The sequence below is a fragment of the Hyla sarda genome, chromosome 8 (assembly GCF_029499605.1).
Source record: "Hyla sarda isolate aHylSar1 chromosome 8, aHylSar1.hap1, whole genome shotgun sequence".
NCBI lineage: Eukaryota > Metazoa > Chordata > Amphibia > Anura > Hylidae > Hyla > Hyla sarda.
In genome coordinates this window covers 209,961,773-209,986,081 of record NC_079196.1, presented here as the reverse complement: position 1 = coordinate 209,986,081, position 24,309 = coordinate 209,961,773, and the positions used below count along the sequence as shown (strand labels likewise).

The 24,309-nt window shown below is 42.1% G+C and overlaps 1 protein-coding gene across 2 annotated transcripts in view; it reads left to right on the top strand.

The window, feature by feature from the left end:
• PKD1 (polycystin 1, transient receptor potential channel interacting) overlaps nt 1-24,309 on the top strand; it is a 185,255-nt gene that overhangs the window by 79,376 nt on the left and 81,570 nt on the right. For both annotated transcript variants that reach the window (XM_056535584.1, XM_056535585.1), the window contains exons 6-10: nt 3,258-3,472; nt 4,708-4,823; nt 6,281-6,407; nt 11,292-11,554; nt 21,042-21,800. In XM_056535584.1, the coding sequence (XP_056391559.1) occupies nt 3,258-3,472; nt 4,708-4,823; nt 6,281-6,407; nt 11,292-11,554; nt 21,042-21,800 (1,480 nt within the window). The remainder of the gene's footprint in view (nt 1-3,257; nt 3,473-4,707; nt 4,824-6,280; nt 6,408-11,291; nt 11,555-21,041; nt 21,801-24,309) is intronic.

The following is a 24,309-nucleotide window of genomic DNA, read 5'->3' as shown; positions in this document are numbered from 1 at the left end:
ACTGTACTGTAACTCTAGCCTAGCCCTCTCTCTTACCCTACTGTAACTCTGACCTAGCCCTGTAACTACTGTAACTCTGACCTAGCCCTATCCCCTACTGTACTGTAACTCTAGCCTAGCCCTATACCCTACTGTACTCTAACTCTAACTTAGCCCTCTCCCTTACCCTACTGTACTATAACTCTAACCTAATGTAACTCTTACCTAGCCCTATCCCCTACTGTACTGTAACTCTAGCCTAGCCCTCTCTCTTACCCTACTGTAACTCTGACCTAGCCCTGTAACTAATGTAACTCTTACCTAGCCCTATCCCCTACTGTACTGTAACTAACCTAGCCCTATCCCCTACTGTACTGTAACTAACCTAGCCCTATCCCTTACCCTACTGTAACTCTGATCTAGCCCTATCCCCTACTGTACTGTAACTCTGACCTAGCCCTATCCTTTACCCTACTGTAACTCTGTCCTAGCCCTATCCCCTACTGTACTGTAACTCTAGCCTAGCCTTCTCTCTTACCCTACTGTAACTCTGACCTAGCCCTGTAACTACTGTAACTCTGACCTAGCCCTATCCCCTACTGTACTGTAACTCTAGCCTAGCCCTCTCTCTTACCCTACTGTAACTCTGACCTAGCCCTGTAACTACTGTAACTCTGACCTAGCCCTATCCCCTACTGTACTGTAACTCTAGCCTAGCCCTCTCTCTTACCCTACTGTAACTCTGACCTAGCCCTGTAACTACTGTAACTCTGACCTAGCCCTATCCCCTACTGTACTGTAACTCTAGCCTAGCCCTATACCCTACTGTACTCTAACTCTAACTTAGCCCTCTCCCTTACCCTACTGTACTATAACTCTAACCTAATGTAACTCTGACCTAGCCCTATCCCCTACTATACTGTAACTCTAGCCCTGCCCTCTCTCTTACCCTACTGTAACTCTGACCTAGCCCTGTAACTAATGTAACTCTTACCTAGCCCTATCCCCTACTGTACTGTAACTAAACTAGCCCTATCCCCTACTGTACTGTAACTAACCTAGCCCTATCCCTTACCCTACTGTAACTCTGATCTAGCCCTATCCCCTACTGTACTGTAACTCTGACCTAGCCCTATCCTTTACCCTACTGTAACTCTGTCCTAGCCCTATCCCCTACTGTACCGTAACTCTAACCTAGCCTTCTCTCTTACCCTACTGTAACTCTGACCTAGCCCTGTAACTACTGTAACTCTGACCTAGCCCTATCCCCTACCGTACTGTAACTCTACTGTAGCCCCATCCCTTACCCTACTGTAATTTCAAAAAAGAGGGGATGGAGTCACTATAAATAATAAAAAGTATATATTTTATTGATATACATTACCAAACATAGTTATAAAATTACACATAAAAGGGAGAATCTCCAGTGAATAGAGAAAAAGGCCGTCACCCCAGGGGGTCCACGTGACAACAAATCACATACATAATACAAGAAGACTGTTCCTCATATTGCAAAATCTCCATGTGGAAAATCCCACTTTTATAAGGTGCAACCACAGAAGAGCAGATAAATTCCACTTCTTAATGACACAATGTACAGAGGACCGCTGGAGAGACGCCATCCTAGGGATGTCTTCTTGTATCATGTATGTGATTTGTTGTGACGTGGACCCCCTGGGGTGACGCCCTTTTTCTCTGTTCACTTGAGATTCTCCCTTTTATGTGTAATTTTATATTGCATAACTATGTTTTCTAATGTATATCAATAAAATATATACTTTTTATTATTAATAGTGACTCCGTCCCCTCTTTTTGAAGTTATATGCATTAGATTGCACACCGGGCCGCATATTAATGTAATGTAGAGCATTTGCAGTCACATATTACAATAGAATTATTGTTTTGAATTGCCCTTGGGTGTATACTTACCCTACTGTAACTCTAACCTAGCCCTGTCCTTTGCCCTTCTGTAACCCTAACCAAACCCTATTCTTTACCCTACTTTAACCCTAACCTAGCCCTTACCACAACCCTAGCAAACATTCCATAACCCTAGCCCTATCATTTACCTTAGTGTAGCCCAACTTAGCCCTTACCTTAACCATACTACACATTCTATAACCCTAGCCTTATTCCATAGCCTACTGTAACCCTAACCTAGCCTTAGCCCCAACGCTAGAAAACACTATATAGCTCTAGCCCTAACCTGTACCCTTCAGTTACCCTAACCCTGTAGGATGGGGCAATAGGTGGATAAGTCTTTGAGATAGAGATCAGTGCCAGGGACCTAGTAAAACTAACTATATATACATATACAGGGGTCAAGTCCAGGAAAAAAAAAGTGTGGGAACTCACCCAAAATTTCCAGTTAAAGGGATACTAGACATCTTATCCCCTATCCAAAGAATTGGGGATATGATGTCTGATCCCGGGGGTCCCAACGCTGGGGACCCCCACGTTATCCCTGCTGCACCCGGCATTCGTTTAGAACATTGGGTGCAGGCTCGTGAACTTACGGTCGTGGCCTCTCAATGCAAGTCTATGGGAGGGGGCGTGATGGCTGTCACGCCCCCTCCCATAGGCTTGCATTGAGGGGGCATTACTGTGACACCACAAGCCTTTGCCCCGCATCACCAGTCATCCAGCACGGAGCAAAGCTCACTCCGTGCACCGGATGACTTGGGTGCCACAGCAGAGATCGCGGGGGTCCCCAGCAGCGGGACCCCCACGATCTGACATCTTACCCCCTATACTTTGGATAGGGGATAAGATGTCTAGGGGCGGAGTACCCCTTTAAGGGCTGGTCCTGCAGGACTCCTGCTAATGCTCTTGCTAATGGGAACTGCGTTCCTGCTGTGGAAAAAGAGCAGGAACTCAGTTCCCACGAGTTCTTGCAGGACTTGAGCCCTGTATATATATATATATATATATATATATATATATATACATATATATAAAATCTCCATTGTCTTTATATAGAGCAGAAGGATCTGTTGGGCTGCCTGAGGCTTTAGGACCTTTGCACCGTGTATGGTTACGCCCCTGAGGAGCAGTTAAAAAAGTGATTGTCCATCTCATCTTCGGAGGCCAAATTTATTGGACATATTCTGGAACCTTTACCTTGGGCACCGTCCCCTGTGTGTGACTATTCCCATTGTCTTCAGTGGGGTTGAGAATTCTCACGGCTCGATATTACAAGAATCAGAATTACCCATATCATTATATGTTTTCTAACAGAATCCTAAAAGTAATGAAAATCTTTTTTGTGTGTTCTTTAGTGGTCTGGAGGTGTGGATAGGATTCAATGACACCAGAAGTGCAGAGTCCCTACCAGAAGGGAAGCGGTTTGACCTGGAGAGCTGCCAGAACTGGCTACCAGGGGAGCCCGAGCCATCCCAGGCGGATCGCTGTGTGAGAATGGGACCCAATGGGGTGTGCAACACTGACCTGTGCAGCTCAAAACACAGCTATGTGTGCGAATACAAGTCACAAAGTAAGTGCCAGGAAGAACTTCTGGAGGGTTTCGCATTTTTCTGAGACTTGCGCGGTGGTGGCACGGTAACTTAGTAGTTTGCTGCGCAGCAGTGGAGCGCTGATTTTTTATCCCACCAAGGGCAACATCTGCAAAGAGTTTGTATGTTCTCCCTTTATTTGGATGGGTTTCCTCCAAAATCATACTTCATCATCATCATCATCATCATCATTATTATTATTATTATTATTATTATGTAATATAGGTATTTGTTGTATGTTTCCAGATACTTATACTGTACATAGTCAAGCTGATTATATGTTTTTAATCTGAACATTGAAGCTTGATGGCAAATACAGTGATCCCTTAACTTACAATGGCCTCAACATACAATAGTTTCAACATACAATGGTCTTTTCTGGACCATTGTAACTTGAAACCAGACTCAACATACAATGTACAGACAGCCCAGATCTGTGAAACATGTCAATGGCTGGAAGATCTGACCAATTACATTGGGCATTTTACTGGTAAAACATCTGTATTACGGAAGTGTATGCACTGACTGGTGTCTGGTAGCGCCCCCTACAGTACAGGGAGGTATTACATGTTCTGTACTACTCTTTACCTGTATTACTGAAGTGTATGCACTGACTGGTGTCTGGTAGCTCCCCCTACAGTACAGGAAGATATTACATGTTCTGTACTCTTTACCTGTATTACTGAAGTGTATGCACTGACTGGTGTCTGGTAACGCCCCCTACAGTACAGGGAGGTATTACATGTTCTGTACTCTTTACCTGTACCAGGGATAGCTGCTCCTTTGGACACCAGGTGAGGGCGGCTTCATGTTACTTTTTTAGGACATTGTGTACTGTACAGGACCCTGAAGAAGCTCCCGTCCTCTACATAGACAGTGATTACAGCTCCCAGCAGATCTTTATTACTTTTATATGTAAGGATTTGCTTTATCTATATCAGTTATCTAATTGTTTTTCTTTAATCCTCACTTCTTCCTATTTTTGGATGACATTTTGGTGGCTTCAGAACCAATTACCAGGTTTCCATAGAGTTCTAGTCTCAACATACAATGGTTTCAACATACAATGGTCGTCCCGGAACCAATTAATATTGTAACTTGAGGGACGACTGTAGTGGGTCTAAATGGGAATGTCTAAAGTTGACATCTGTGGCCATTTCTACTGATATATTTTTATTGTGTTTATATTATGTTTATTGTGTTGCTTTCCTTCCAGCTCTTACTCTTAATGCTGAATACTTAGTGGTGGGATCTTCAGTTTTTGACACAAACTGGCCCCTGCAGAACTTGTCAAGAGTGAAGAATGTGTCCTTTCCTGATCGGGAGGTGGAGGTAAGTAAAACACTACATCACACAACACCTCCTGTAAATTTCTAGAGTAAGCTCAGTGCAGACTCATTCCAGGGAATGCATGCTGGAAGATTTCATCTCTGGGTCTGTGGAGTATAATACAGGATATAACTCAGGATCAGTACAGGATAAGTCATGTAATGTATGTACACAGTGACCTCCCCAGCAGAATAGTGAGTACAGCTCAGGAGTATAATACAGGATATAACTCAGGATCAGTACAGGATAAGTAATGTAATGTATGTACACAGTGACCTCACCAGCAGAATAGTGAGTACAGCTCTGGAGTATAATACAGGATATAACTCAGGATCAGTACAGAATAAGTAATGTATGTATACAGTGACCTCACCAGCAGAATAGTGAGTACAGCTCTGGAGTATAATACAGGATATAACTCAGGATCAGTACAGGATAAGTAATGTAATGTATGTACACAGTGACTCCACCAGCAGAATAGTGAGTACAGCTCTGGAGTATAATACAGGATATAACTCAGGATCAGTACAGGATAAGTAATGTAATGTATGTACACAGTGACCTCACCAGCAGAATAGTGAGTACAGCTCTGGAGTATAATACAGGATATAACTCAGGATCAGTACAGGATAAGTAATGTAATGTATGTACACAGTGACTCCACCAGCAGAATAGTGAGTACAGCTCTGGAGTATAATACAGGATGTAACTCAGGATCAGTACAGGATAAGTAATGTAATGTATGTACACAGTGACCTCACCAGCAGAATAGTGAGTACAGCTCTGGAGTATAATACAGGATGTAACTCAGGATCAGTACAGGATAAGTAATGTAATGTATATACACAGTGACCTCACCAGCAGAATAGTGAGTACAGCTCTGGAGTATAATACAGGATATAACTCCGGATCAGTACAGGATAAGTAATGTAATGTATGTATACAGTGACCTCACCAGCAGAATAGTGAGTACAGCTCTGGGGTATAATACAGGATATAACTCCGGATCAGTGCAGGATAAGTAATGTAATGTATGTACACAGTGACCTCACCAGCAGAATAGTGAGTACAGCTCTGGAGTATAATACAGGATATAAGTCAGGATCAGTACAGGATAAGTAATGTAATGTATGTACACAGTGATCTCACCAGCAGAATAGTGAGTACAGCTCTGGAGTATAATACAGGATATAACTCAGGATCAGTACAGGATAAGTAATGTAATGTATGTACACAGTGACCTCACCAGCAGAATAGTGAGTACAGCTCTGGAGTATAATACAGGATATAACTCAGGATCAGTACAGGATAAGTAATGTAATGTATGTACACAGTGACCTCACCAGCAGAATAGTGACTAAAGCTTTCACAGTTTATTGAAAAAAAAATAAAAATAAATAAACCCGTATCTGTATCCCTTTTCTGTTCACTGTTGTTACCGCTATCTCTTCTTTTATCAGGTGCTGATCTTCCCTCAGTTCCGATTTACACAGACAGTCTTCTTGTCAGCTCTAGAATTTGTGACAGAGGATCTGGAAGAGTTGGTCCAAATGAGGTTCCAAGTATATACCCCGAGCATGGTACAAGGTAAGAGACTAAACCAGTGTAACCTCTAGCTATAGGGAAACAGATGCAAAACTACAACTCCCAGCATGCCCGGACAGCCAAAGGCTGTCCGGGCATGCTGGGAGTTGTAGTTTTGCAACAACAGGAGGCACCCTGGTTGGGAAACATTGACTTGGTCCATTCCATACTGTGCGCGGCCAGAGATAGTCCTTTTGGCTCCCAGCAAACCTGAGCAGCTTCATCCAAACATAAAGAAGCTAGAAATTCTGGAAAATTTACCAAAGTATGTGGTTGCCATGGAGACAGCATAAAAACACGAAAATAACTCTCTGTTTTGTTTGGTGTGGAATGGCGTATTATGCATTTTTCGGAGAGCCCGGGCTGACTTTTTCAGGGTGTGGGCATAACACAGAGCCGGCACTATAATCCTATGGCTAAATGTGGCGGCACATCATTCATCATACATGGGGAGACGGGTCGGGTGTTGTCATTTACCATCTCTATATTAAGAGCACAGTTAACTCTTAGTGTTTATAGATGTAGTCGAGCTAAATTTGTCAAATATAGCAAAGCCATTGGGTTTTGCATAGAACTGCAAATGAACAGTGGTACAACCCTGAAGAAGTGATTTCTATAGATAGATGATAGACATTAGACATATAAGGTATATCTGAGATAGATAGTTAGTTGATAGATATAAGATAGCTAGATATATGGAAAAGATAGATAGATAAATAAATAGATAGACAGATAGATATGAGATAGATAGATATGAGATAGATAGATAGATATGAGATAGATAGATAGATATGATGTGCTGCTGCAATTACTTCTATTTTAGATATGAGATAGATAGATAAATAAATATGAGGTCAATCTATCTTTCTATCTATCTCATATCTATCTATCTATCTCATATCTATCTCATATCTATTTATCTCATATCTATCTATCTATCTATCTATTTATCTCATATCTATCTATCTATCTATCTCATATCTATCTATCTATCTATCTATCTATCTCATATCTATCTTTCTATCTATCTATCTCATATCTATCTATCTATCTATCTATCTATCTATCTATCAATGCATATCTCTTTATCTTTCTATTTACCATCATCTATCTATCTATCTATCAATACATATCTTTTTATCTGTTTATTTACCATCTATCTATCTATCTATCTATCTCATATCTATCTATCTCATGTCTATCTATCTATCAATACATATCTTTTTATCTGTTTATTTACCATCTATCTTTCTATCCATCTCCTATCTATCTCATATTTATCTATCTATCTATCTATCTATCTATCTATCTATCAATGCATATCTTTTTATCTTTCTATTTACCATAATCTATCTATCTATCAATCAATCAATCACATATCTATCTCTCTATTTCATATCTATCTATCTCATATCTCTCTATGTATATATCTATCTATGTATCTATCTATCAATGCATATCTTTTTATCTTTCTATTTACCATAATCTATCTATCTATCTATCAATCAATCACATATCTATCTATCTCTCTATCTCATATCTCTCTATCTCATATCTATCTCATATCTATCTATCTATCTCATATTTATCTCCTATCTATCTATCTATCTATCTATCTCTCTCATATCTATCTATCTATCTATATCCATCTATCTCATATCTATCTATCCATCTATCTATCTATCTCATATCTATCTATCTATCTATCTATCTATCAATGCATATCTCTTTATCTTTCTATTTACCATCATCTATCTATCTATCTATCAATACATATCTTTTTATCTGTTTATTTACCATCTATCTATCTATCTATCTATCTATCTCATATCTATCTATCTCATGTCTATCTATCTATCAATACATATCTTTTTATCTGTTTATTTACCATCTATCTTTCTATCCATCTCCTATCTATCTCATATTTATCTATCTATCTATCTATCTATCTATCTATCAATGCATATCTTTTTATCTTTCTATTTACCATAATCTATCTATCTATCAATCAATCAATCACATATCTATCTCTCTATTTCATATCTATCTATCTCATATCTCTCTATGTATATATCTATCTATGTATCTATCTATCAATGCATATCTTTTTATCTTTCTATTTACCATAATCTATCTATCTATCTATCAATCAATCACATATCTATCTATCTCTCTATCTCATATCTCTCTATCTCATATCTATCTCATATTTATCTCCTATCTATCTATCTATCTATCTATCTCTCTCATATCTATCTATCTATCTATATCCATCTATCTCATATCTATCTATCCATCTATCTATCTATCTCATATCTATCTATCTCTCATATCTATCTATCTATCTATCTATCTCATATCTATCTATCTCTCATATCTATCTATCTATCTATCTATCTATCTATCTCATATCTATATATCTATCTATCAATACATATCTTTTTATCTTTCTATTTACCATCATCTATCTATCTATCTATCATCTATATATCTATCTATCATCTATCTATCTTTCTCATATCTATCTAGCTAGAAGATAGTGAGATAGATATTAGAGATATAAGATATAAATCAGAAGATACAATGTACGTTAGTAAACAGATTATTTAAATAAATATGTAGATATGAGATATAATATAGATAAATATATAGATATATATGACATACATAGGTATGAGAGTGAGAGCTAGATATGATATAGATAGATATTAGATATATATATTTATACTTGCATACATATGTAAACAGATATTGGCCCTTCATATGTTGCAAAACTACCCCTCCCATCATCAGCTCCATCATCTGAAGGGCCACACTTTGGAGACTTATCTTCACTGTTTTCTAGTGGATAAGACTGGATATAGGGGAAGATTTATCAAAAACTGTGCGGAGGAAGAGTGGGGCAGTTACCCAAGGCAACCAATCAGATCGCTTCTTTCATTTTTAACCCCTTAAGGACTCAGCCCATTTAAGGTATTTAAAGACTCAGCCCATTTAACCCCTTAAGGTACTCCGGCGCTTAGACATCTTATCCCGTATCCAAAGGATAGGGGATAAGATGCCTGAACGCGGGGGTCCCGCCGCTGGGGACCCCCGTGATCTTGCACGCAGCACCTCAGTTAAAATCAGTCCCTGGAGCATGTTCGCTCTGGGTCTGATTACCGGCGACCACCCCCGTGTGACGTCGCGCTCCGCCCCTCAATGCAAGCCTATGGGAGGGGGCGTGACAGCTGTAATTTTGGAAGGTTTTGTTTTCACGCCGTACAATTTACGGTACAAATGACATGTGTTCTTTATTCTTTGGGTCAATACGATTAAAATGATACCCATGATAACACACTTTTCTATTATTGTTGCGCTTAAAAAAAATTGCAAACTTTTTAACCAAATTAGTACGTTTAAAATCCCCCGATTTTGAAGACCAATAACTTATTCATTTTGCTGTATAAGTGGCGGTATGAGGGCTCATTTTTTTTATTTATTTTTTTACGTTCACGCTGTTCACCGTACGGTATCATTAACATTTTATTTTAATAGTTCAGATATTTACGCATGCGGCGATACCAAATATGTATATAAAATATTTTTTTTAACACTTTTTGGGGTGAAATAGGGAAAATGGGACTATTTACGTTTTTATTGGGGGAGGGGGTTTTTCTTTTAAACTTTAATAGTCCCCATAGGGGACTATTTATAGCAATCATGACCAGTGTTATCGGTCATCTTCTGCTCTGGTCTGCGGGAAGGCAGATCAGAGCAGAAGACGCTGGGAAGGCAACGGAGGCAGGTGAGGGGACCTCCGGCTGCCATGCTGGATGATCGGATCGCCACGGCAGCCCTGCGGGCGATCCGATCATCCATTTTCGTGACCGTGATGCTGCAGATGCCATGATCTGTATTGATCACGGCATCTGAGGGGTTAATGGCGAACATCCGCGTGATCGCGGATGTCCGCCATTACAGGCGGGTCCCTGGCTGCGATAAGCAGCCGGGACCTGCCGCGCATGATCCGGGCATCGCTCCGATGCTCGCGGTTATGTTTAGGACGTAAATGTGCGTTTTCACTGGTCTCTTTAACCCCTTTAGGATGCAGGACGTAAATGTACGTCCTGCCTCCTTAAGGGGTTAAAGAGACCAGTGAAAAATGAAAGAAGCATGCTGGGAATTGAAGTTTTGCAACATCTGGAGGGCCACAGTTTGAGACCACTGTTCTAAGGGAAACGTTATCTCAATTCTTCTTTCCTGAGTATGAAGGACAGAGGAGTCTTAGGCTGGGTTCACACTACGTTTTTGCAAAACCGTATCAGGTTTTTGGATGAAAAATGGATTCCTCAGAACCGGACTAAACTATATCAAAACGTGTGTACAAATTTTAACCCGTATACGGTTTAAAATCATATACGGTTTGAAAAATGGTGTCCGGTTGCATCCGTTTTTTAACTTTACACTCTATTATGAATAAAGTTTCACTTGTTTGATTGAAATTCCAAGAAAAGAAAAAAAAACGTATGGTGCAAACCGGATGGAACCGTACGCACATACGGTTCTGTACGGTTCCCATTGACTCCCATGTTAAAATAACTGTATACGGTTAAAATACGTTTTTTTCAACCGTACAAAAACCCGTGGTAGGCCACGGTTTTCTGTCCAGAAAAAAAAGTTAAAAAAATGTATGGATTGAAAAACGGAGCCAACCGTACACATTATGATTAATACGGTTTTGAATGGAAAGTCTATGGGCACGGTTTTCTGTACTGTTGCATGCGTTTTTTTTTAAAGAAACCGTATGGCGAAACCGTGTAGAAAAATCGTGGTGTGAACCCACCCTTACTAGTTATCATGAAGTGATGCATTCTTATGCTGACTTTTCCTGGTTGTCTTCCCCAGATTGTCCACCCAAAAGTACGACCTCCCCGACTACGACTACCTCCCTGCCCAGCAACGAGAGTCTCCCCGAGTGTGAGGAAGATCTGGAGTCCTCTAACTCCACCAACAGCAGTCTACCGGTGGAGAGCGGCTGCTTCCCTGCCAACGAGCCCACCATCTCCACCACCGCACTGCCAACCCAGTCTAATAGCAGCCAGACTAACTTCATTCTAGTGAAGGAATATCTCTTCATAATTCCCCCGGGAAACGCCACGCAGTATTTGGTAATGTGCCAAGACTTTATTCTTCATCCTTTCTTAGAGACCTGCATTGTGGTGTTGCTCTTTTATTCCTCCTGGAAATGTATGAAGAAATAAAAAACTGTAGACAGTAGACACAGCTATATGATAAAAGGAATGGTAACACCCAGTTGTTAAAGGGGTACTCTGCCCCTAGACATCTTATCCCCTATCCAAAGGATAGGGGATAAGATGACTGAATGCAGGGGTCCCGCCGCTGGGGACCCCCACGATCTCCTTTCTGCACTCGGCATTTGTTTAGAGTGTTGGATGCAGCGCCGGAGGCTCGTAATGTCACGGCCGCGCCCCGCTCGTGACATCATGGCCAAGCCCCCTCCCATAGACTTGCAGTGAGGGGGCATGGTCATGACGTCACGAGCGAGGCTTGGCTGTGATGTCACGAGCCTCCGCCCTGCTTCGCCATTCATCTGGCATGGAGCGAAGTTCACTCCGTGCACCGGATGTCTGGGGTGCCACAGCCGAGATCGCAGGGGTCCCCAGCGGTGGGATCCCCACGATCAGACAACGCAGGGATGTGGAAATCCTATCACCCGATGCCCGGGACATGCAGTTCTGGGTGCCGAGAGGTAAATTTTTTATGCGTTTAGCCCTGCATCGAGCAAGCAGGGTTGGTGAGGTGCAGAACGGACGCGTTTTGCACCTCACACTGGACCTCTAATTTTAAGACCGCAGCGCTCATGATCTATGGAGTGGGCTCCTGACTCGTGCCCGCTCCATACCCGGGGCCCCCAGCTGATTGCTGTAGCTGGGGGTGCCGCTAATAGCCGCAGCTGGCTATTAACCCTTTAGATCGCCGCTGTTAGGTCTAGTGGGATGGATCCCCCCCAGTGCAATCGTGGGGGGGGCGACCCACTATGGAGGTAGCCGGAGGGCTTACCTCTCATCCCATGGCTCCGTGGAGCTGTATTTGATTGAGCCTGCCTTGAGCAGGCTCAACCAAATATGCACAGATCACACTGATCAATGGAGTTCTATGGAACTCTATTGATCGGTATGAGGAATCCAATGAATCCTTTTCAAAGTGTAAAATAAATAAATAAGATAACTAAAAGTTGAAAAACACATACATTAACTGCTTGCATATAAAAAAAAATCACATTACCCCACTTTTCCCATTTTTCATATAAAAACATGATACAAATAAACATATTTGGTATTAGCGTGTGCGTAATTGTCCAAACTATTAAAATACAGTCAAGGGGGTTAAGGTTAAAAAAAGTCCCATCGAAACCAAAATGGTACCGAAACAGCAGATTACGGTGCAATAAATTAGCCCATAGGCATCAGCAAATGGCAATTTAAAAAAAATAAATAAAAAATAAGTTTAAATTAGTGAAACATGACGGAAACCAAACAAATCTGGTATTGCTGTAATCAGGCCGACCTAAAGTATCAAATAACATGCAAGTTTGAATGGTGTTATGAAAAAAAAAATTTGCTAAATTATTTCACATTACAAATAATAATTTTTTTAATTTATTTTTTGTTTTGGAGCATATGTTATGGAAAAATGAAAGGTGTCCTTACAAAGTACAAAGCCACCTCATATGGCTTTGTAGATGGAAAAATTAGAGTTTTGGTCTATTATAGGGCGAGGAGGAGAGGCAGCCAGAAATGAAAGCATGGGTTAATTTAGATGATAAAGTAAAAAAATGTTACACCTTTTCACAAAAGACAAACCTATCCAACTGATGTGGGACAAATGAATTAAATTTTGCTTACCTGAAAATTTCAATTCCTGGAGTCCGTAGGCAGCACAGAATGGGTTAAGTTCGTCCTCCCGAACTTGTCAGAAGAGGTAATTAGCATAAAAAAATTAACAAATTAGCGTAATTAGCCCAATTAACAGACCCCTCCCTCTAGGTATAAATGGACAAACCCACAAACAGACCATAGAGTAGTTATAAAGCAATATTTAATTAGGGTGGGATCCCTGTGCTGCCTACGGACTCCAGGAATTGAAATTTTCAGGTAAGCAAAATTTAATTCATTCCTGGACGTCCTACGGCAGCACAGAATGGGATTTAAGTAGCAGAAAATAATAAAGGGAGGGCATTACTTCTTAAACGCTTCTTCCAACACTGCCTTGCCTAGGGCTGAGCTACTGGAGACGTCCAGACGGTAGTGTTGAATGAATGTGGTTGGCGTTGCCCACGTAGCCGCTCTACAGATCTCCTGAAGTGATACCTGAGAAGCTTCAGCCCAAGATGCCGAGGTTGCCCTGGTAGAATGGGCTTTTAGATCCCTTGGAGGCTCCAGGCCTTGCTTTTGGAAGGAAAAACTGATAGTCTTCTTAATCCAGTTGGCAATAGTGGATTTGGCTGCCTTGGAGCCTTTAGATTTGGCTCCGAACTGCACAAACAAATGTTCCGAGCACCTGAATGATGCTGTTCTAACAATATATTCTAACACTGTACGTCTGACATCTAACTTGGAGATTTCTTGATGTTCAGCTAGAGCCGGTAGAATAATTTCCTGTTGAAGGTTATGCACAGAATGGACTTTCGGGATAAACCCGGGAAGAGTACGAAGTACTAAGGCATCCCCAAGATCTCTTAGATATGGCTCACGGCAAGAGAGTGCCTGAATCTCACTGACCCTGCGTGCTGAAGCGATAGCCACTAAAAAACAAGTTTTCCACGTGAGAAACTTTATATCAATGGATTGAATGGGTTCAAAAGGGTCTGATGTGAGGCACTTCAAGACTCTGGAAAGATCCCAAGACGGTATAGGCTTGCTGACTTTCGGGCAAATATTATTTACCCCTTTGAAGAATCTTTTGACCAACGGGTTTCCAGTAAATCTTCCTGCTAGAAAAAAATTTATAGCGGCAAATTGGACTTTCAGAGTGGACTGCTTGAGACCCTTACTGAGTCCGAGCTGAAGAAAGTTCAGAATATCAATAATTGACGGATTATCTCCAGGACACTTGGACTTGAAGAGACTCCATACTCTGGAGTAACACTTTCTTGTACCTGTTTTGCTTGATTTGTCCAAAGTAGATAAGACCTCACTAGATAGCCCTTTGGACCTAAGCAGGTTCAATTCACCTCCCAAGCAGTCAGATGCAGGGAGTTGAGCTCCTGATGGCAAATCCCCTGCTGGGATAGAAGATCCCTTGTCTTGGGCAGATGCCAGAAACGATTGTGAGATACTTCCATGGCTAGGGAGAACCAAGCCCTCCTGGGCCAATAAGGGAGGATCAGGATCGCTCGAGGGTTCTCCTTTTTGACCTTCAGTAGGGTCCTCTGGATTAGAGCAGGAGGAGGAAACAGATACAGGAACCTCCCCTCCCAGGATAATGACAGACCGTCCAGATGATATGGGTGGTCCAGACAAGAGAGAGAGCAGAACTTCTGCAGCTTGGCATTCCTCCTTGTCGCGAATACATCTATCTCCGGGGTACCGAACCGCTCTTCTAATTGGTTGAAGATCTCCATGCTCAATTCCCATTCGCCTGGATGAAGGGATCTCCGACTGAGAAGATCCGCCTTGACATTCAGGATACCTTGTAAGTGTACTGCCACAAGACTGTTGATGCTGCATTCCGCCCATCTGAAGATCCTGGCACACTCGGACATCAGGGATTGAGACCTGGTTCCCCCCTGTTTGTTCAGATAAAAAACTGTAGGCAGATTGTCTGACCTGACTAGGACATCCTGGTGAAGCAAAACAGGGGTGAAGTGAAGCAGTGCTAAACGCACTGCTCGCAGCTCCTTCATGTTTGAGGACAGCGAATCTTCTTCCTCGGACCAAAGGCCTTGGGTCCAGCGATTGCCAATGCAGGCTCCCCATCCACGAGCTGAAGCATCGGTCGTGATGACAATTTGTTGCGATGGTAGTAACGATTTTCCTTGAGAGAACCTGGTCCGCATGAGCCACCAACGAAGTTCCCTGCGGAGAATTGAAGGAATCGAGACACAGCTTTCCAAATCTGTCTTTGATCTGTTCCAGCATGAGAGAACCCTTGTCTGCAGACTGCGCATATGGGCCTTTGCCCAGGGGACCGCATCTATCGTTGATGTAAGGCTGCCCAGGACTCTCATTGCTTGACGAATAGATACCTTCTTGGATCTTATCAGGAATTTTATCTGATTCCTCAACTTCGTTTCCCTCTCCCGGGAAATGGAGATTTTCATCGCTAGGGAATCTACTATGAACCCTAAAAAAAGAATCTGCTGTGATGGAATCAACTGAGACTTTTCCAGGTTGACTAGGAAGCCATGATTTTGGAGAAAATAAATTATTTCCTTCATGTGATGGGACAAATCTAGGCTGGACCCAGCTCTCACCCACCAGTCGTCCAGGTACGGCACCACCGTGATTCCTTGGAGGCGTAATGCCGCCGAGAGAACCACCACTAGCTTCGTAAACACCCTCGGTGCTGAGCTCAGCCCGAAGGGAAGACACTTGAATTGTAGATGCCATGTTGTGTTGTCTACCATTAATGTGAATCTGAGAAATTTTCTGTATGCCGGATGGATGGGAACATGTAGATAGGCGTCTGACAAATCCAGAGTCGCCATGAAGTCTCCCTGGTTCACCAAAGGAAGTACTGATCTTATAGTTTCCATTTTGAAGTGTTTCTTGATCATGAACTTGTTCAGGTACGTGAGATCCACAACTAATCTCCACTTCCCGCTGGACTTCGGTACTGCGAAAATCCTTGAATAAATCCCGGTGAACCGCTCCTGATGTGGTACCCATTCCACTGCGTTCTTCTCCAGAAAACTCTTGACCAGAGAAATCACATTCTGGTCCTGCTTTGTGTTGAGAAGAAATCTCCCCGGAGGGGAGTAAAGAAGCTCGAGTTTGTAGCCTTTCTGAATCACTGAAAGAACCCACTTGTCCTGTGTCGTATGAGCCCACACTTGAAAAAATTTTTCTAACCTTCCTCCAACCTTGGGGGATGTTAAGGTGGCGTCATAAGGGCTTCCTTTTTTCTGGAGGTTTGCTCTTAGAGGCAGAGCTAGAGTTTGCGCCTCTCCTCTGCCTACCAAACCTAGGCCTATTATACTGGCCTGGCTGAAAATTCCTCCTTTGGAATTTGGGAGACCTCCGCCATTTTGGACGGCCTTTAGATGCATCCCTTTTGGATGTTCCTGGGAAGGCATCGTTGTCATCATTCATGTCTTTGAGGATACTCTTTAGGCTTGGCCCAAAGAGAGATTCTGGGGAAAAAGGTAAGGAACAGAGGTTATTCTTGGCTGCTACGTCCCCCTTTCCCCATTGCTTGATCCAAAGCGCTCTCCTTATAGAGTTTGATTCAGCCATATTTTGGGCTGATAGACGCAGTGTGTCCAGTGGAGCATCGCACAGGAACTCTGCCGCAGACTTCATGACAGGAATTTTCCTGATGATGTCGTCCCTAGGGACTCCATCCATAAGATCTCTGGATAATTGACTTATCCATATTCGGAGCGCTCTGGCCACCGGAACAGAGGACATCGCTACCTTGGATACTGCTGCAGCAGTAGAAAAAGCTTTTTTAGACAGAGACTCTGCTTTTCTATCCATAGGATTAGCTAGAACAGAAGATTCCTCGGAAGGAAAGTATGACTTCTTGACTAGCTTGGCTACAGGCAAATCCACCTTAGGAGGATTGAACCATGAGGAGGTAGCCTCGGATGACAGCTTGTATACCGCCCTAAAACGGGATCCAACATCTACTCTTTTCTCCGGCTTATCCCAGTTGGCCGTGAACCACTTGGTGATGGCAGGATGAGAGGGTAACACCCTGTCCTTGGAGACAGGAAAGTAATAAAGACTTTCCCTGGGAATTCTCCCCTCTGTGGAACGATCAGTCTCTAATACGTGTTTCACCGATTTTATTAGGGAATGCATGTCATCCTTGTGAAAGATATAGTAATCCTCCGGAGAGTCTTGTGACTCTACAGAGGACCTTGATTCAGATGCCTCAGAGTCTGCAGGAGAGACAGCTCTGTGTTGTATCTTACGCCTTTTTGCTGAGGGACTCTCTCCCGGTAGTATAGTGGATATCCGTTTTTTAAACCACTCAAAGAAGGAGGAGGCCTCATCTCCAAACCTATCATCTTCCACTGGTTGCTGTAGTGAACATCTGCCGCACACATCCCCTTCTGCATCATCTGCTAGAGGCTGGGAACATGATTCACATAGCCTGTGTTTTGCCTTGCTGGACCTTTTACCCCTAGGTGCCTCGTCCGACATCTGTAGAAAAAAAGGGGGGTCAATAGTAAAGCAATTCTGAACTGTATGACCAGACCACAGCATAAACAACCAAGATAGTAGTGACAGTAATTAAACGGGAAGGTACTTCACAGTAACCTAATAGATGCATATCCACAGTATGCTAACCAATCAACTACTATATATACATATTGGCAGTGTGGGAAACTTCACAGTAAACCATGCATACCCAGAAGCAAACAAAAAAACTTACTTTTAATCTCCAGAGCCCTGCTGCCCCAAGCACAGTGTCTACGGCAGCAGGGGTGACAAGGAGCAAGTTTATAAGCCTCACATGGCGGGAAACGCAGGCGTCCCGCCCACCCGTGACGCGCAGCTCATTTCCGGACTCCCGCGAATCGCGACTCACTGCACGCGGGAACGCCCCTTGGATCGCGGACCTCTAAGCGCTCCGGAGACCGGAGCTGCGTTGACTCGGAAGCAAACACGCCGAGCCCAGAGCACACCAGACCGGGCAGGCACCGCATGGTAAGCTAAGTACTTCACAGTACCTGCTAGGCTCAAAGTACACATCTTCATGCGAACGGGACTTCACAGTCACCTTAACATAGTGAGAAAAGCGGAGTGCTTCACAGCTTACCCGCATAATCCAGGCCAAAAACCTGTAAAAAAAGAAACAATAGTATATATAAATACAGGAGGGAAAAAAAAACCCTAATACCCCTTCTGAGTTCAGAAGAAAAAAACTCTATGGTCTGTTTGTGGGTTTGTCCATTTATACTTAGAGGGAGGGGTCTGTTAATTGGGCTAATTACGCTAATTTGTTAATTTTTTTATGCTAATTACCTCTTCTGACAAGTTCGGGAGGACGAACTTAACCCATTCTGTGCTGCCGTAGGACGTCCAGGAATGGTAAACGGGCCTCTTGTGTGTGGCTCCTTTGTTTTTTTTCCTGCGGTTGGTCTGGGACGGGGGATGGTTCGGGATTAATTATGTGTGATTAATTCTGTATTATACTTGTGTTATTTATTTGTAATTAGTTTAAAATCAAATAAAAATAAAAAAATAGGGGGAGGAGGAGAAAACAAAAGCGCAAAAATATAATTAATAAACTAATAAAAAACCTTATTTACGTACTACAGTGATTCCTCAACTTACAATGGCTTCAACATACAATAGTTTCAACATACAATAGTCTTTTCAGGACCATTGTAACTTGAAACCAGACTCAACATACAATACTACAGACAGTCCAGATCTGTGAAATGTGTCACTGGCTGAAAGAACCGACCAATCAGAATAGGTATTCACTGGTAAAACACCTGTATTCCTAAAGTGCATGCACTGAATTCCTGTCTGGTAGCGCCCCCTACAGTAAAGGGAGGAACTACATGTTCTGTACTACTCTTTACCTGTATTACTGAAGTGCATGCACTGACTGGTGTCTGGTAGCGCCCCCTACAGTAAAGGGAGGTACTACATGTTCTGTACTACTCTTTACCTGTATTACTGAAGTGCATGCACTGACTGATGTCTGGTAGCGCCCCCTACAGTAAAGGGAGGTATTACATGTTCTGTACTACTCTTTACCTGTATTACGGAAGTGTATGCACTGACTGCTGTCTGGTAGCGCCCCCTACAGTAAAGGGAGGTACTACATGTTTTGTACTACTCTTTACCTGTATTACTGAAGTGTATGCACTGACTGATGTCTGATAGCGCCCCCTACAGTAAAGGGAGGTACTACATGTTCTCTACTACTCTTTACCTGTATTACTGAAGTGCATGCACTGACTGATGTCTGGTAGCGCCCCCTACAGTAAAGGGAGGTACTACATGTTCTCTACTACTTTTAACCTATGCCTTTGGACTTTTAACCAGCTCCTTTGGACACCAAGTAAGGGCTCCATTTTACTTTTTTTTTTAGGACATTGAGTGTATTGTACAGGACCCTGAAGAAGCTCCTGTCCTCTACATAGACCAGTGTTTCCCAACCAGGGTGCCTCCAGCTGTTGCAAAACTACAACTCCCAGCATGCCCGGACAGCCAAAGGCTGTCCGGGCATGCTGGGAGTTGTAGTTTTGCAACAGCTGGAGGCTCCCTGGTTGGGAAACACTGACATAGACAGTGATTACAGCTCCCAGCAGATCTTTATTACTTTTATATATAAGGATTTGCTTTATCCATATTAGTTATCTACTTATTTATCTTTAATCCTAATTTTTTCCTATTTTTGGATGACATTTTGGTGGCTTCAGAACCAATTACCAGGTTTCCATAGAGTTCTGGTCTCAACATACAATGGTCTCAACATACAATGGTCGTCCCGGAACCAATTAATATTGTAACTTGAGGGACCACTGTATTTTGGTGAAAATTATATTGTGTACTAGGACAAGTGGATTGTGTTCCGTTTTAGTCCCTTGGACAAGTAGTTTTATTTAAAATTTCCACATCCCTGCATCTTATCCCCTATCCTTTGAATAGGAGATAAGATGTCAAGGGGCAGAGTACCCCTTTAATGTATGCATACATTCCCAGGAGGAAAAATCGAGGAACTGCTCAATGCAATGTTCTATGAAAAGTGCTGCAGAATCTGATATTTCAGGGTTGAATATTAAAGGGGTACTCCACTGGAATTTTTTTTTTTTTTTTATCAATTGGTGCCAGAAAGATAAACATATTTGTAAATGACTTCTATTAAAAAAAATCCTAATCCTTCCATTACTTATCAGCTGCTGTTATGAACCACAGGAAGTTATTTTCTTTTTCACTTTCCTTTCTGCCTGACCACAGTGCTCTCTGCTGACACCTCTGTCCATTTTAGGAACTGTCCAGAGCAGGATAGGTTTTCCTATGGGGATTTGCTCCTACTCTGGACAGTTCCTAAAACGGACAGAGGTGTCAGCAGAGAGCACTGTGGTTAGGCAGAATGGAAATTAGTTATTGTATTTATTTTTTTTCTTCCTCCTTCTGACATGGTGTGTGTGGGGGGGGGGTTGTGTCATTATGTGTCATGATAGTATTTTTTGTCTATTGTATTTTGTGAAATTTGTAATAAAATTGTAAAATTGTAATAAAAAAAAAAAAAAAGAAAGAAAGGAAATTCAAAAAGAAAAGAACTTCCTGTGGATCACACAGCAGCTGATCAGTACTGGAAGGATTAAAAAAATTTTTATAGAAGTAATTTACAAATCTGTTGATAAAAAAAGAATTAAAATAAAATAAAAAGTTTTCCAGTGGAGTACCTCTTTAATAAGATTTCTTTCCATTGACTTTTTAGGCATCTTTCGAGGATGTGAGTGTTGAGGTGCTACCAGACACCCTCCTTGTTGTCCAGCACGACGCACCAGCGAAGAAGTTTCTCCATTGCCACCCGTCCAGGTCTTACCATGTTATTCGCCAACACAGTTGGATGGACTGTATTCCCGGAGATCTTCTTGGAGGATCGTTAGTCAATAGCACAGCTGAAAAGCGGCCCAGTAAAGAAGGCAGCGGAGCATCTTGCTCCATAAGAGTCATTGGCACCACTGCAAATAGTTCTGCTCTTTTTAGCCCTCAGCCAAATAGTGGTCTTAAGTATCCTGGCATATACACCGTTTCAGCAAGGTTCAGCAACCCGTTGTTTGAAGCCACTGATTCTTGCACCTTCACCGTGATGTCACCCGTTTCAGGCTTGAAGGTGATCTACCCGATCCCACAAGAGGAGATCTACTATGTCCCGATCAATGATACCATTCTGGTCCTCAAACTACTCACAGGATCCAACGCTACAGCCCATTGGGTCGGCACCAACCAGAGCTGGAGCTTCGGGCAGACGTGTCCTGCAGTGATTTCTGCGTGTGACGCAGTGAGAGGGGACGTTTCTTATGCCGAGATCCATCTGAAGGGGCTCAGGAAAGGAGTCGTGGAAATTGTCATATTGGTACAGAATGAAATGAGCTCAGAAAACAAAACAATTCAAGTCAAAATGGAGGAACCCATCAGAGGACTGAGCATCAGCCCGTACCCCCAGGAGAGGGTTCTGGTCAACACCCGGGTGGTAGGTTACAGTACTGTGTAGTTTTCATGTCAAAAGGAGTCCAAATCCTAATAGGGTTGTTTAGTTTAGACACCAGAGTGTCTCTTGCCCTGGAGGCCTTGCCCTGTCCTGCATTAAAGGGGTACTCCAGTGGAAAATATATATTTTTTTTAAATCAACTGGTGCCAGAAAGTTAAACAGATTTGTAAATGACTTCTATTAAAAAAGTCTTTACCCTTCCAGTACTTTTTAGAAGCTGTATGCTACAGAGGAAATTCTTTTCTTTTTGAATTTCTTTTTTGTCTTGTCCACAGTGCTCTCTGCTGACACCTGATGCCCGTATCAGGAACTGTCCAAATCCCCATTGCAAACTTATGCTGCTCTGGACAGTTCCTGACACGGACAGAGATGTCAGCAGAGAGCACTGTGGACAAGACTAAAAAGAAATTCAAAAAGAAAAGAATTTCCTCTGTAGCGTACAGCTGCTAATAAGTACTGGAAGGATAAAGATTTTTTAATGGAAGTCATTTACAAATCTGTTTAACTTTCTGGCACCAGTTGATTTAAGACAAAAATTGTTTTCCACCGGAGTACCCCTTTAAACAGAAAACCCATTCATTTGAATATGCATTGTGTCGTTCAGTTTTTCCAACCAGGGTGCCTCCAGCTGTTGCAAAACTACGACTCCCAGCATGCCCGGACATAGATAAACTAAAGCTTTCTAATGCTTAAAGGGGTACTGTGGTCGAAAACAATTTATTTTTATTTTTTTCAAATGAACTGGTGCCAGAAAGTTTTACAGATTAGTAAATTACTTCTATTTAAAAAAAATCTTAATCCTTCCAGTACTTATCAGCTGCTGTATGCTACGGAGGATGTTGTATAGTTCTTTTCTGTCTGACCACAGTGCTCTCTGCTGACACCTCTGTCCGTGTCAGGAACTGTCCAGAGCAGGAGAGGTTTTCTATGTGGATTTGCTCCTACTCTAGACAGTTCCTGACCAGGTGGTAGCAGAGAGCACTGTGGTCAGACAGAAAAGAACAACTCAACTTCCTCTGTAGTATACAACAGCTGATAAGTACTGGAAGGATTAAGATTTTTTTTTATAGAAGTAATTTACAAATCTGTTTTAACTTTCTGAAGCCAATTGATATGAAAAGTAAATTGTTTCCCACCGGAGTACCCCTTTAAGACAGTGTAAACAGATCATACAGCCTGTATTACACGGGCAATGCGCTTTGTAAACATTTTCCGATCTCTTTAATGGAGCCGTTTTATGGGCGTTTTGCATTTAAAAACAGTAACCAATTATTTTGCGTGTGAATATGGCCTAAGCAAGGTAAATTAAAGGGGTACTTCAGTGGAAAACATTTTTTTTTATCAACTGGTGCCAGAAAGTTAAACAGATTTGTAAATTACTTTTATTAAAAAATCTTTATCCTTCCAGTACTTATTAGCTGCTACACAACAGACAAAGTTCTTCCTTTTTGGATTTCTTTTTTTTTTTCTGTCCATGTGCTTTCTGCTGACACCTCTGTCCATATCAGGAACTGTCCAGAGCAGGAGCAAATCCCAAAAGCAAACCTCTCCTGCTCTGGACAGTTCCTGATACGTACAGAGGTGTCAGCAGAGAGCACTGTGGACAGATAAAAAAACAAATCCAAAAAGAAAGAACTTTCTTTGTAATATACAGCCGCTAATAAGTACTGGAAGGATAAAGATTTTTTTAATAGAAGTCATTTACAAATCTGTTTATCTTTCTGGCACCAGTTGATAAAAAAAAAAAAAGTTTCTTTTGGAGTACCCCTTTAAGCATATCAGCCAATGAAGAAGCGTATTCTCGTTTTTCGGCTAATTGCCGGATCCATACCACCGCGTAGTATTGGCTTGTTTGACCAGTAATTGGTCTGTGTGATTTGGCCCTAAACGTGCGCCAGATGTATCACAGTGGCTTATGGTGTTTTATCAGTTTGGTGTTAATTGTGGCATTAATTGTGGCAGAAATTTGTGCCAAATTTAAGGTACACAATTTCTTATTGTAGGCCATGCCCCTTACCTGACAGCTGACACCCCTTTATCTAATCCAGGGGGTTTCTCCACGGCAAACAAACGCCATCTTTCTCTACCCCATTTGTTTTATTAGTTATGACTAATAGAGACTTGTTATGGTGACTGTACACTGATTTGACTGTATTCAGAGATCTGCAGGTAGATTCTACATCTCTGGAACGTTCAGCGGGTTACTGTAGTTTATTATTGCGAATTTTGCAAAAACCGCAGTCGGTGACAGTCAGCCAAGCCGCCGGTGTAGTGTTTTCCTGTCTCTCTTTCTATCCGGTTTCCCAGAGCGGTCTCTCCATGTGCAGCCCTTATGTGAAAAATCCACATCCCTTTATTACTGTACAGTTACAACAAGGAAGCGCCCTCCACCCGTGGATCCGCCTGAAATGGCAATCCCATAATATGGTGTTGTTGTTGGAACCCACTGTGCTATTAAAGGGGTACTCCGGTGGAAAACAACTTTTTTTTT